The sequence below is a fragment of the Pan paniscus genome, chromosome 5 (assembly GCF_029289425.2).
Source record: "Pan paniscus chromosome 5, NHGRI_mPanPan1-v2.0_pri, whole genome shotgun sequence".
Lineage (NCBI taxonomy): Eukaryota > Metazoa > Chordata > Mammalia > Primates > Hominidae > Pan > Pan paniscus.
The window spans coordinates 189,470,957-189,484,869 of NC_073254.2; the positions used below are offsets into that span (position 1 = coordinate 189,470,957).

A 13,913-nucleotide genomic window follows, 5' to 3' on the forward strand; every position below is an offset into this window, starting at 1 on the left:
GAAATCCCAACAAGAGCAGCTGGAGCTGCTAAAGAAACCCCAGCGTTCTGTGCTGCTGCCATTGCCTCCTCCAACTGGTGAGCCCGATCGGCCCATTTTTAGGCAGTGCTGTGGTTGGAAATGGGCCCTTCCTCTGGGGTCCGCTACTTCCCTCCACCTGACTCAGAAGAATGAGTCAAGAGGGAAGAACAGCTCGTATTAGGGAGAGGGTCCCGTGTGCTGTTGCCTTTTTCGGAATCATTTCAATCATGTTTGCCAAATTCCCTACGAAGTTCTGTTCCCTCGTTTGACAATGAGCAGAGGCAGGAGAGATGAATTGCTAAATGGTTGTATCCCACACCGTGCTGGGAGGCTCAGCAGAACAGAGACCTGTGTCAAGCAGGGCTTCCTTCTCCACCAGGCCCTTCAGCCTGCATTTTAACCTGTGACTTGCGAGGAGATAGCCCGTGATCACACCACAGGCCTACTTACATGACAGGAAGCAAAATGCTAATTCCTAATTCCTTCTACCCCTTTCCCCCCCGGTAGAAACCCTGCTAGTTCTTTTTAAAAAAGGGAGAGAGATCATGTATAGAAAACCTTTTTTACAATTTATTTCCTGTTGTTAATCTTTAAAAATGAGATTCTAGCTAAGTGCAGGGTTTCAGTGGTGAAATTTTGACCATGTGAACACATAAATAAATATTTACAGTCTTTGGCAAAACACATGACGTTTCATCAACCTATACGATAAATTTGTTTAGAAAAACATAAATAATTTACAAAAAATATGGTACATTCTAAATATTCACATCATCGTCATTCCCACACCATTGTACGGTTGACCCCACAACACGGAAACAGAAAACCTGCACGCTGTTGACAGTCGCTACATTTAATGAAGTATCCCAACGCTTCGTTGGTCTCGGGAATACAGCTCCACACACAAAAAAGTAAAAAGTGCAGCAAAACAACAACACAACGATCAACCTCAAAGGAAACAACAAAATTAATTTTATCAAAATGCAATGTGTACATTAAGACTAAAGTTATGGATCGTTCCTGTTTGGCATAGAAATGTGATGACTATTAACAGAAAGGGGAAAAAGATTTGCCCCATATCCATCATCAGACAGACAGACTTCTCTTACTAAACCCCTTATGTGGAGTGGGATGAGTGACTATTTCCTGCAGAAAGATCATGCAACTTAAAGCAAAAAAACAAACCAACCAACAAAAAAACAAAAACACAAACTTGTGCATATTACACATGACTATTGGGTGTGCCTGGCAAGACTAAATGCTGATTCGTTTTCAGCGTTTGAATTAAAAGAATTCCATATACAGCAGATAGATAACAGTAACAAATATTGAACTAAAATCGCTGGCAACATTATATATTAAGGTTCCATCATAAACTCCTCATTATTCTCTATGTATTCTGTTACAGCTTCTAGCATGCTTCATCGTGACAACCTAATAGTATCAAGCCTCATATTTTCACAGGATTATATACTTATTAGATGTTTGTTTCTAGAAATTATACTACATATGTGTTACTAGGCATATTTAAAATAAGTTACTGGTAAATGGAGCTGCATTCTATAGTCACTTAATAAATATTAACAAAATATTTATAACTGGAACCTTAATGAAATGTATCATCAAATCAGGTAAAAGCAACTTGTCTGCAGTTACCAAAGCCTAGATACGCGTTAGATGCGCCTTTTCCGGCCTGTGCGTCTGCTCTGGTTCCTCTCAGGCAGCAAAGCTGGGGAAGGAAGCTCAGGCAGGAGCCTCCCCGACGCCACAGTGGCACAAGCAGCAGCTAAAGCACAGCACTTTGCTCTGCTAACCTTTTACTTAAATGAGGTTTTGCCAAATCCACATCTGGAACCGCGTCACACCCATTTTGCAAGGATGTTTGTTCTTTGATAAAACTGCATCTCTACTGCACATGAGGGCTTTCATTGTAGGACAAGAGGAGAGTTCGTTTATTTTTGTAACTGTTTTACATGTTCCGATTAGTTAATTGGTAGCTTATGTCATTTGCTATGCCTGTTGTCTTCTAATCTCTCCTTACTAAAACATTACTTCAAATTTGAATTGACCCTTGTTTATAATTTATTTAACGGGATTTGTGTGTCATTGTAGAGCAACTCTAATTCAAGAATAGTGACAACTTTAAGCACCAAAAGTAGTTCAGCAATATTTTTCATGCTTAATTTATCATAATGGCTTATGCACAGTATTCCCTTCAACTCCATATACACATAAATACAATAAGTAATTACATTTTATATGTAAACGTCATTCTTTTTAAACAAACAAGAAAAAGCAATGTAATGGCATGCCCAATTTTCACTCCACATAAAGTCTCATATATCACCAAACTGGTTTCCTCTAGTGGGTTAGATGTTCATCTCTGAGTTCCATTGATATTTATCCTCTGAAGGCACTTGGGTTTGGGGTTGCTGGCAGGAGGTGAAGAACCATCAGAGTTAAGGTCAAGGGACAGGAGGTGCTGCTGGAGAGAGAAGCCACAAGGACCACAATGAACTGAGGTGTCTAGGGACCATGGCATGCACAGGGCATTGCCGGAAATGCAGCAAATCTTGTTTAAATATCTACAAAAAGAAAAAAAAAGCAATAAACAATTAGCATAACTGGGCCATGGGTAGTGATTTATTTTGTTTTACCTAGAACCAGAAATATAATTACTTTAATTAAAGATGAGATCTATCATATGGATGGATGGATGGATGGATGAAATGGATGGGTGGATGGATGAGATGGGTGGGTGGATGGATGAGATGGGTCAGTGGGTGGGTGGATGAGATGGATGGATGGATGGATGGATGAAATGGATGGGTGGGTGGATGGGGTGGGTGGGTGGATGGGATGGATGGATGGGTGGATGGATGGGGTGGGTGGGTGGATGAGATGGATGGGTGGGTGGATGAGATGGATGGATGGATGGATGAAATGAGTGGGTGGATGGATGGATGAGTGGGTTGGATGAGATGAATGGGTGGATGGATGGGTGGATGGATGATGAGATGGGTGGGTGGGTGGATGAGATGGATGGATGGGTGGATGGATGGATGGATGAAATGGGTGGGTGGATGGATGGATGAGTGGGTTGGTAGATGAGATGAATGGGTGGATGAGATGAATTGATGGATGGATGGATGGATGAATGAGATAGGTGGGTTGGTGGTGGAGATGGATGGGTGGGTGGATGGATGAGATGGATGAGTGGGTGGGTGGGTGGCTGAGATGGATGGATGGATGAGATAGATGAGTGAGTGGGGGTGGATGAAATGGATGGGTGGATGGATGGATGGATGAGATGGATGGGTGGGTGGGTGGATGGACTAGATGGATAGGTGGATGGGGCTGGGTGGATGGATGGATGAGATGGGTGGGTGTGTGTGTGGGTGGGTGGATGGATGAATGAATGGATGGATGGATGAGATGGATGGTTGGGTGAATGGATGAGATGGATGGGCGGATGAGTAGATGGATGGATGGATGGGATGGATGGATGGATGAGACAGGTGGATGGATGGATGAGATAGGTGGGTGGATGAGATGGATGGATGGGTGGGTGGGTGGATGGAGGGATGAGTGGGTTGGTGGATGAGATGGATGAGATGGATGAGTGCGTGGGTGGGTGGCTGAGATGGATGGATGGATGGATAAGATGGATAAGTGCTGGGTGGATGGAGGAATGAGTGGGTTGGTGGATGAGATGGATGAGATGGATGAGTGCGTGGGTGGGTGGCTGAGATGGATGGATGGATGGATAAGATGGATAAGTGCTGGGTGGATGGATGGATGATGAGTGGGTGGGTAAGTGGATGAGATGAGTGGATGGATGGATGAGTAGGTGGGTGGATGAGATGAGTGGATGGATGGATGAGTAGGTGGGTGGATGAGATGGATGGATGGATGGATGAGATGGATGAGATGGATGTATTGATGGGTGGATGGATGGATGAGTAGGTGGGTGAGTGGATGAGATGGATGAGTTGGATGTATTGATGGGTGGATGGATGGATGAGTAGGTGGGTGAGTGGATGAGATGAATGGATGGATGGGATAGATGAGTGAGTGGGGGTGAATGAAATGGTTGGGTGGATGTGTGGGTGGATGGATGGATGGATGAAATGGATGAGTGGGTGGGTGGGTGAGTGGATGGATTAGATGGATAGGTGGATGGGTGGGTGGATGGATGGATGGATGGATGAGATAGTTGGGTGGATGGGTGGTTGGATGGATGAGATGGGTGGGTGTGTGGGTGGGTGGATGGATGGATGGATGAGATGGATGGTTGGGTGAATGGATGAGATGGGTGGATGAATGGATGGATGGATGGGTGGATGGATGAGATATATGGGTGGGTGGATGAATGATATGGATGGATGGGAGGAAATGAGATGCCTTGAAAGACATCCTAACATAAGGAGAAGAAAACCTCCACAGAAGCAAGCAGATAAATCAACCCCAACAGGGTTTTGCCCTGTTGGCCAGGCTGGTCTCGAACTCCTGACCTCAGGGGATCCACCCGCCTTGGCCTCCCAAAGGGCTAGGATTACAGGCATGAGCCACTGCCCCCAGCCAAACACATGATTTTCAATGTGTGATTCTTGAGAAGCATCCTGAGCCTTATTTACTGCATCTGTGGAAGGGTAATGCGCATTTGAAGGCATGGAATTAGAGCAGATGGGATTCAAGTTATCTTCCAGGTCTATAATATTTTGATTCAAATATACCTGTAGCGAGATAACTATAGAGAAACTCCTTCCTTCCTTCTTTCCTTCCTTCCTGCCTGCCTGCCTGCCTGCCATTGCTAATGCAAGGGTACCAATCTAAAATGGCGTCAGGAGCCTGGAAGTGGATGAAATCTAGGAAACTCTAGGATATGGCACAATGAGGATGGGTGGGACCTGTAAATCATTGGAAAGTGTTCTACCAGAGGCATCCAAATGCAATTAAAAACAAAACAATCCAAGCTGACCAAATGAAATGGCTGCTTGGAATGTGCAGGGGGCTCATGTGTGGTATTGTGCATTAGGTTTATTGCCCTGATATACAGCTTTTGTAAGTGGAAGAGCGCACTGTGTACCCCTTTCCCTTTCCGGGTGCCACATGCCTTCCCCACTAACCTGAAGTGCTCACACTCACCTCTGCATTCGTACTTGAGGTCTGAGAAATAGACCATTTCTTGAGAGAAGACAAATAGACCCAGCCGCCCGCCAGCGTAGGTTTGGTCATAGATAGGTCCTGAGTCTGCCATGACCTGTTTTCCTTCATGCACTAAGACTCTAAAAATGGTGTTTAAAAAGAAGAAGAGGAAAGAAAGACAACATGAACTGTGTGAAGCATTCACCAGTGATGGAAGGTTGGCTCCGGACACAAGCTGTGGATACTCCGCCCAGGGCTTCAGTGCCCCAGGGGGCATTGCTGGCTTTCTCCTTTGGAGCTCCAGCCACCCCTGGTGCAGCACTGATCCAGGGCACGCCTTCCTTCTTGCAACCACACTATTGTCACAATCTGTGAGTTCACTTACAGTCACCCAGGCAAGGGCTTTAGAGGAGACTCTACCTTTGGTGGGGTGAGGAGGAAGCTTCCCACTTCCTGGGAAGACGCACCGGACTCTCCCTACTTCACCTTGTGCTAAAACCATGAGCTCACCGGCTCTCCTCCCCACTGTGGAAGCTGCGTGGGAGCAGGACTGGATACACCAAGCCCCCGACAGGAGGATGGGGCATCAATGTGAATAAACAGGAGGCCCCCTAGGGAAACGTTCCAGCGAGGCCACGAGCCTGCACTTCACCCACACAGATCTGCCCTCTATTGCCAGGGACTCACACACTCCTGGCATCTGTGCAGAGTCCAGCCTGATCTTGGTGCTTATTAACTTTGAAAAAACAAAAACACCTTGATTTTAAATTGACCACATTTTGTTTGAATAAAAATCAATTATAAATGCTGCTAAGCCAAGGGAAATGATTCTGTTGGGCTAACCGTGTCAAAACTTCATACAACCGTGTTTTAAATTCAGCCATTTATATCAGGTACAAATCTAGTCTCCAATAAAGCACATGCTAATTCTGCAAAGATGCAGTTATTTTAATTGCAGGTGTTCTCCCCTGCCTGGGGTATTCATTAGGAGAAAATATGGTTATCATCCCAAAACAAAGCAGATTGTATATTCTCCTTTTCAACCATTTTTTTAAAATACTTAATATTTAGTAGAGATGCAGGATAGAAAAGAGAAAGCAGTTAATGACGAAGAATCCAGAGTAAAACAAAAAGTTAGAATTCACTTGAGCTTATTTGTCTATTAATGTTCAAATGTGCCGTCCGATGGGAAGCCCCTTGGAAGAAATGCAGCTGTGCTGACCTGCCCTCACCTGATGTAGCCGGTCTTGGGCCTGTGAGTCAGGTGCCACCTATAGGCCGTGTAGTCCTTCCAGCCAATGTTCCTGGGGTCGTGCCATAAGGTTCGCACCTGAGAGAGAACATAGCACTCTTGAGTGCCATGGGCACCCAGAGCCTTAACCACAGCTCCGTAACACCAAGCAGGAAGCAAAAACATGACTTTGCAAGTTCATGCTTAAGGCTCATGGTGCTCCATATCTCTCTGATGTGTTTATCATCCAAATCTCTACTGTGGATTGAAGCCCATGGACAGAGTGTGGCTCAGGGCTGAGAGCCTAGGCACCTGACCCTCAGATTCCTGGATTGAAGAGCCCAGGCACCTGATCCTCAGATTCCTGGGTTCATGTCTGGATCTTCTCTTTCCTTGATATGGGATGTTGGGCAAAATTCTTGAAGTTTTGATATTCAATTCTCCCTAGCTTCAATTTTTAAAATATTTTTTTCATATTATATCTTTGATCATTATGTCCTATGCTCACTCCCTATCTCCAGAAGAGGGTAAAAGAGGTTTAATTTGTAAAAGGATTAGCAACTGTATTTAACTGGTAATTATCAACTGTGTTGAGTTGTAACCCCAGGCACAGTGTCTATAATAAAGTAAGATTATTAAAATAACTGTGCCTGGAGTTAAAATTAATAAAGACAAAAGTGGGGTCTCTGGACTGGGCTAGTCCTGCTGAAACACTCTGCAGCCACAGTGGCGCAGAGGAGATGTGTGGGCCTGGCCAGCCAACCTCACCTGCCCCGGCGTGTTCCCCGTGTGCCACAGCGCGTTCCTCAGGTGCTCGCCCGTCCCTGTGGTGGAGTTCACCACCTTGAGGGACACGCCGGAGTAGCCATAGGCCCGCGTGGGCTGGTCCTCCCAGTAGGTCTGCGTCACCTGCTTCCACATCACCACATAGAAGTGGCTGCTTGACTGGTAACCAAAGACGAAGCCGGCATAGTCGTCGTCCCGGTCAGTGTTTACGTAGAATGTGCCACTGAAGTCCACAGACCCAAACTCGTCAAAACCTGGATGCAACGCCATAAGGTTTCGTTAGAAACACCTTTCAGGTGGCCGGGAGTAGTGACTCATGCCTGTAATCCCAGCACTTTGAGAGGCCGAGGTGGGCAGATCACCTGAGGTCAAGAGTTCGAGACTGGTCTGACCAATATGGTGAAACCTTGTCTCTACTAAAAATACAAAAATTAGCCGGGCATGGTGGTGGACACCTGTAATCCCAGCTACTCAGGAGGCTGAGGCAGGAGAATCACTTGAACCCGGGAAAAAAGGTTGCAGTGAACTGAGATTGTACCACTATACTCCAGCCTGGGGGACAAGAGCAAGACTCCATCTCAAAAATAAAAAAAGAAAAAAGAAAAAAGAAAAAAAAGAAAAGAAAAAAAAAGAAACAGGTTTCAGGCAATCCCCAGCTTGGCCCTGTGACCATCTGACAGTGGATGCCCAGCAGGCAGGGCGGGCTCCCCTCATCATCCCGATGGGCTCTTTTACCATGAGATTAGTGGAATTGAAGGTATTTCTTTTAGATCCAACTTACAAGAGTTCTGAGAGGATTATGAGGTCCCATTTCATAGACCAAGTCTATAAAATAAAATGGTTTACTGAAATTTCAGAGACTTCAGAGCGGCAGGTGCATGTACCTGTCAAGGTTATTTAGGCAGACAGTTTCACAGACCATGGAAGGATGGGGGCTTCCAGAAAGACCACATGGCATCCCACCTGCATGATCTTAAAGCGCAGTCTGCATCTTCTGTGGGCGCCTCCCCCGGAGAAATGCTGGCACCACCGCCGTGTGTCAGAGACTCACCTACAGCGATGCCGGGGTCCGAGTTGGCTGTCTGAACCAGCTCCTTGCCTTGATGGCGAATGACCCAGTTGGGATCAATTTGGGTGGTCCCTTTGGGATCCAAGGGGACCATCTGGAAGTTCCTGAAGTCTGTCTCACTGATGGCATTGTTTTCAGGACACACATCATCAATATCTGGGATGTTGTCATTGTCAAAATCATCTTTACAAATATCACCCCGTCCATCACCTACGCACAAAGAACAAGCAAAAACAAAAACAAAGAAGCAAAGTCGGTGGTCGGTGGTTTGCCATTTGCTTTTCCATGTCTGAGAAACATGAGTGCATCTTTCCCAGAACATCTAAGACTGAGTGCTTTGCAGTGTTTTGTGGATTCGTGCTCAACAATCTCCAAAACATTTGACTTCACAGGAACCTCAACTCTTTTCACAAAATTTTTGTGATAAATACACAGCAAAGGCCAGCACAGCAAATTCACATAAAGCCATTTCTCACCGTGTTCCAAACTCAATGCTGCAGGTATGAAACCTGAATGGCTGTCAAGTAATATCAACCTGCATTTCCAGCTTTGTGTTTGGATAGTTTTCTGAATGTCTGTTATTACTTTTCTTAGTCATCCTTGCCTTTTATAGTCTATTTGGCATTAAAGCGGAACTCACACTAAAATGGTTTTTCCTAGGGAGACATGGACTTCCGCTGTTTAGTGGGTCCTTGTCAAGTTTTCAGCGGGGTTGTGGCATGGTGGGGAGTGGGGATGAGGTGGGCCTGGTGCAAACAGGGGGACCACGAATTTGCCACATGTGTCCAGTCTATCAGTCTACGGCAATGACGATAACCTGACAGGCAGATTGCAATGTACTGAATTAGCTGTCACGTGGCCTGCCGTTTTAGAAGGAGGAAAGGCAAGTTGGATTGAATATCTCATCATATTCTTCAACTAGTTTCCGTTCTGTTCAAGAACATACTCCACCTACCACGTGGCAGGCACATAGTTGGTATCAGGGCATTCTGAAATGCTGAAATGCTGCTCTGCCTATCAGCTTCTCTCTGTCCCAGTCCCTCCCTGGGGAAAGGCTGCATGGGGAGCAAGCCCCTGCGTGCCTGAACACGGAGTCCAGATGAGGCTTGCTGTGCTCACTCCATCCCTTCATGCTGCTCGGGGAGAACACAGGAGCTGCCCTTCTGATCCCAGCATCTCCCACGTACTTCTGAGTCATGCTGTCTCAGATGCCCCTCAAGTCCTTATCTCCCTCTGTCAAGGACGTGGCTTCCAAAGAGAGCCTGTGTCAGCCAGGCCCCACTCCAAGTGAGGGCCACTTTCTCACAGCCTCCCCGGAAGCCCCAGAGCACAGCTGTGCCCTTGTTTATTACTCAGGGACGCTGACTTAGAGGACTGCAGCCCATCCAGCTCCTTCCTTGGGCCCCCGTGGCTATGGGCCACCTATTCATGCTCACTGCTGAGCAAAGCAGCTCTTTCTCTCATGCTTCACACTCATGCCACTTTTGTTGGCTTTGCTTTCAAAAAAATCCTCCTTGTCCCCTGCCTGGCCCCATACACCAAATTCCCAATTCATCCTACGTTCGTAACCCACATTCTTTCTAGGAGATCGTCAACAATCTGGAAGTTATATGGAGGCAGGGATTTCTCCTCCTCCTGACGTGCACACACACTTGAGGCAGCACACCTGTTGAAGGGCACACACACAGCCAAGAATGTGTTGAGTGTCAGGGGAGAAGAAACTCATATTGCATGGACCCACAGCTTTAAGAGGCCCAAAGTCATTGCCCTTTTTCCAGCAGCAGATTTAAGATGATCTCTGTGCATACATATCTCTGCCCTGGCGGGTTGCTCAGAAGCCGTTTTCCTCCACGCCCATGAGCTGAGAGAGCACCCACCGTCCAAGTCCTCCTGGTCTGGGTTGAACACAAGCCGGCAGTTGTCCCTGTCATCGGGGACGCCATCGTTGTCATCATCGGGGTCACAGGCGTCGCCCTGGCCGTCTCTGTCATGGTCAGCCTGGTTGGCGTTGGAGATGTAGGGGCAGTTGTCCTGGTTGTTCTGGTGGCCGTCGTCATCTATGTCCTCGTTGTTGTCACACTGGTCCCCAACAAGGTCATTGTCCACGTCGGTCTAGGGGATGGGGCGTGAGAGAAACAGCAGAGGACTGCCAGTTTGAGGAGGTGGAGAGGAACCAGCAGGACGCAAGCCTGAGAGCCGGCCTCCTCGTCCTGCAGCACAAGCCCCAGGGCCACGCAGGGGCGGCTGGCCCAAGGTCACACTGACCCTGACGTCAGGACAAGCACTGGGGCCAGGCCTCTCGGTCCAGGAATCTCTCCACCCTCTGCCACCTCTCCACAGTAATTCACTTCACTAAAGGAAGATGTGTTTCTTCGCTGGAAAAGCATGAACTACCAGGTAATTATGTCTCTTTTTTACACCATTTGCTATAATATATCCTACGAGCTGCATCAAGATAACTGTCCTCCCTTGTCTCTTTGAAACGCAAACCTGGAAATGAAGCCAATTCCTATGTTGGCATCAGGAAAATGGGGGGAGAATTCTGTGAAGACACAACCTCGCTCCAGCTGATGAGGTGAAGGCGTCTATGCATTTGGCCTGTGGCCACTGAGATACAAGAATAGTGCTGAGATTTGAGTTGAATAAATGTTTTCAATTGAAATCATTGAAAACTCCATGTTATCCTGTCTTTGTGGAGCTCATGGAAAACTCCCAAGGCCCCATGGAGGGGACTGATGAGGACCTGAGACCCACCTGCCCATGGCTGCCCTCACCTGGTCAGGGTTGTGCACCAGGGGCAGTTGTCATAGTGATCCCCCACACCGCCACCGTCCCCGCGTCCCTCTGATGAGGACCCCCAACCCCGCCTGCCTGCGGCTGCCCTCACCTGGTCAGGGTTGTGCACCAGGGGCAGTTGTCACAGTGATCCCCCACACCGCCACCGTCCCCGCGTCCCTCTGATGAGGACCCCCAACCCCGCCTGCCTGTGGCTGCCCTCACCTGGTCAGGGTTGTGCACCAGGGGCAGTTGTCATAGTGATCCCCCACACCGCCACCGTCCCCGCGTCCCTCTGATGAGGACCCCCAACCCCGCCTGTCTGCGGCTGCCCTCACCTGGTCAGGGTTGTGCACCAGGGGGCAGTTGTCACAGTGATCCCCCACACCGTCACCATCCGTGTCCCTCTGGTCAGTGTTGTAGACGTAGGGACAATTGTCTCGTTCATTGAAGACATCTGTAGGTGTTTAAAGGGGGAAGAAAACAAAAACCAACCAGAAGGACAGGTGAGTTTAGAAAAAGCACATTGTTTTTCCTATCACATGAAATTGCTTACAGCCACACTTCTATTTAATTATAATAAAAAGACGCCTAAGAATATAGTAAAATATAAAGACTATTAGATTTTAGAAGAACATATGACATATTTCATTACAGTTCAAATACCTTTCATTTGAAATAGAACCAACTTTTGGAGATTTCTGGGTAATGTTGCAGGAGGGGTAGTTGAATGTGCTGTCGCCATGTAAATCTGAGCTTGCTAAATTGCTTATTTCTCCCTAATACCCACTTGGAAAGTATGTGTTGAGTTCCCAGGAGTTTATCATCCATGCACATGAGTAGGAAAAAAACAATGGCAGAGAGTGGCAGGGTTTTTAGATGTCATATCTTATTTTAAGAAATCTGAAAGTGATGAGTTGCATTGATACTGAAGTTACAAAAATATAAACTAGCACTGAACTAAACAATACCATCAGTGACAGTGTCACAAATGACAGAGCAAAATGTTACACGGCAGCAAGTCCACAGGAAGAGCCAGAACTGAGCTGAGACGCTCGCCTTGCTTTGGTCAGGTGAGGTCTGGAGAAGGGAAGTAAGGAGCACCTAAAAAATAAAAATGGAAGGGACTGGAGCTTGAGATCTGCATCCAGCACATCACAGATGCCATCCTGGATGGGGAGCCGAGGAGCCCCCTGGCCACCACGAGCCCTCAGACAGCAACCCACCACATTCCCGGAAAACGAGGCGAGGGTGGAGGCAGAAATCATTGGAAAAGATCAGACTGAGAAACCCGCTGTGAGACAGAACAGCAGGTTGGGGCGGCTCAGAAGGGGGGTGGCTGGCGCCGGGCTGGGAAGAGGACCCCACGAGGCGCAGTGTGGAGGAGCTGGGGCCGAGCTCCAGCGTGGACGCGAGCCTGCCCCCAGCTCTTGCTGGTTCTACAGAAGCACTCGCCTGGTCTCCAGGCACCCCAAGAGAAGGGACGGCCATGCGGTGATGGTGGCACTGGGTTGCAGAGCTGGCTTACCAAGGCCAGCGAACTCTCCGGATAAAGCAGCAACCGGGATCAGTGGCAGAGGTAACCACAATACACCCACGTTATTCTAACTCCTAGAAGCTCAGTTTGATGAAAACATGAAATGGCTTCTTGGAATTTTTGAATGAGGGGTGAACATTAGAAAAGATGCAATGAAGAAGCACAAGGCCCAGGACTGCAAGGCTGGGGTCAGAGAGAGGAGGATACCAAATGCATAGCTTTCTCTAGGGCGGTCCTGTGGCCGGTGTCCCCTGACCCTCAGGAAAAGGCAAGGCAGAATAAGCATGGGCCCCTATGGGAATAACTGAATGAATCATTTAATCTTATAGTAGTGTAAAAATGAAAGGAGCTTATCAAAATTCAGAATAAAACATGAAACTTGCCAATGCCTCCAATTGCGACCCTTAAAATGCATGCATTGGGCCGGGCGCAGTGGCTCACGCCTGTAATCCCAGCACTTTGGGAGGCCAAGGCAGGCGGATCACTTGAGGTCAGGAGCTTGAGACCAGCCTGGCCAACATGGTGAAACCTCGTCTCTACTTAAAATACAAAATTAGCTAGGCGTGGTGGTGTGCACCTGTGATCCCAGCTACTCAGGAGGCTGAAGCAGGAGACTCACTTGAACCCAGAAGGTGGAGATCGCAGTGAGCCAAGATGGTGCTACTGCCCTGGGCAACAATAGTGAAACTCCATCTCAAAAAAAAAAAAGTGCACGCGTGGGAAGGAGCAGAAGCACCCACCGTCCCCATCAATGTCCACGGAGCAGGCGTCACCCTCTCCATTGTTGTCTGTGTCGATCTGGGCAGGGTTGTGCACGTAAGGGCAGTTGTCACAGCGGTCCCCAACCTCATCCTTGTCATAGTCAGCCTGGCGGGGATTGAAGAGGAGCTGGCAGTTGTCCTGGAAAACCAAGAAAGGGAAGACTTTAACGAAGATCATAGGAATGTGTGTCGGGCCGTTTAGCACTTATAAGTTATGTACTCAAGGTTGATGAAAATCAATATAGAAATCAAACAAACACAAAAGCCAGTTAGGGCTGGACGGTGACTCACACCTTTAATCACAGCTGGGCACTGTGGCTCACACCTGTAATCCCAGCACTTCAAAAAGCCAGTTAGGGCGGGGCACGGAGGCTCACACCTTTAATCCCAGCACTGTGGGAGGCTGAGGCGGGCGGATCACCTGAGGTCAGGAGTTCAAGACCAGGGCTGGGCACAGTGGCTCACACCTTTAATCCCAGTGCTTTAAAAAGCCAATTAGGGCCGGGCACAGTGGCTCACACCTTTAATCCCAGCCATGCGTGGGGGCTCACACCTTTAATCCCAGCACTTTAAAAAGCCAGTTAG

At 47.8% G+C, this 13,913-nt stretch overlaps 2 protein-coding genes across 4 annotated transcripts in view; one reads left to right on the forward strand and one right to left on the reverse strand.

Annotated features, from left to right (window-relative positions):
• Window positions 1-13,913, forward strand: part of LOC129398078 (histidine-rich glycoprotein-like) — a 40,069-nt gene that overhangs the window by 13,672 nt on the left and 12,484 nt on the right. The window lies entirely within an intron of this gene.
• Window positions 570-13,913, reverse strand: part of THBS2 (thrombospondin 2) — a 39,540-nt gene continuing 26,196 nt past the window's right edge. For both annotated transcript variants that reach the window (XM_055114360.2, XM_055114361.2), the window contains 8 exons: window positions 13,308-13,467; window positions 11,369-11,487; window positions 10,133-10,367; window positions 8,238-8,465; window positions 7,169-7,440; window positions 6,402-6,499; window positions 5,170-5,309; window positions 570-2,606 (listed from right to left, as the gene is read on the reverse strand). In XM_055114360.2, the coding sequence (XP_054970335.2) occupies window positions 2,599-2,606; window positions 5,170-5,309; window positions 6,402-6,499; window positions 7,169-7,440; window positions 8,238-8,465; window positions 10,133-10,367; window positions 11,369-11,487; window positions 13,308-13,467 (1,260 nt within the window). In that variant the 3' untranslated portion in view covers window positions 570-2,598. The remainder of the gene's footprint in view (window positions 2,607-5,169; window positions 5,310-6,401; window positions 6,500-7,168; window positions 7,441-8,237; window positions 8,466-10,132; window positions 10,368-11,368; window positions 11,488-13,307; window positions 13,468-13,913) is intronic.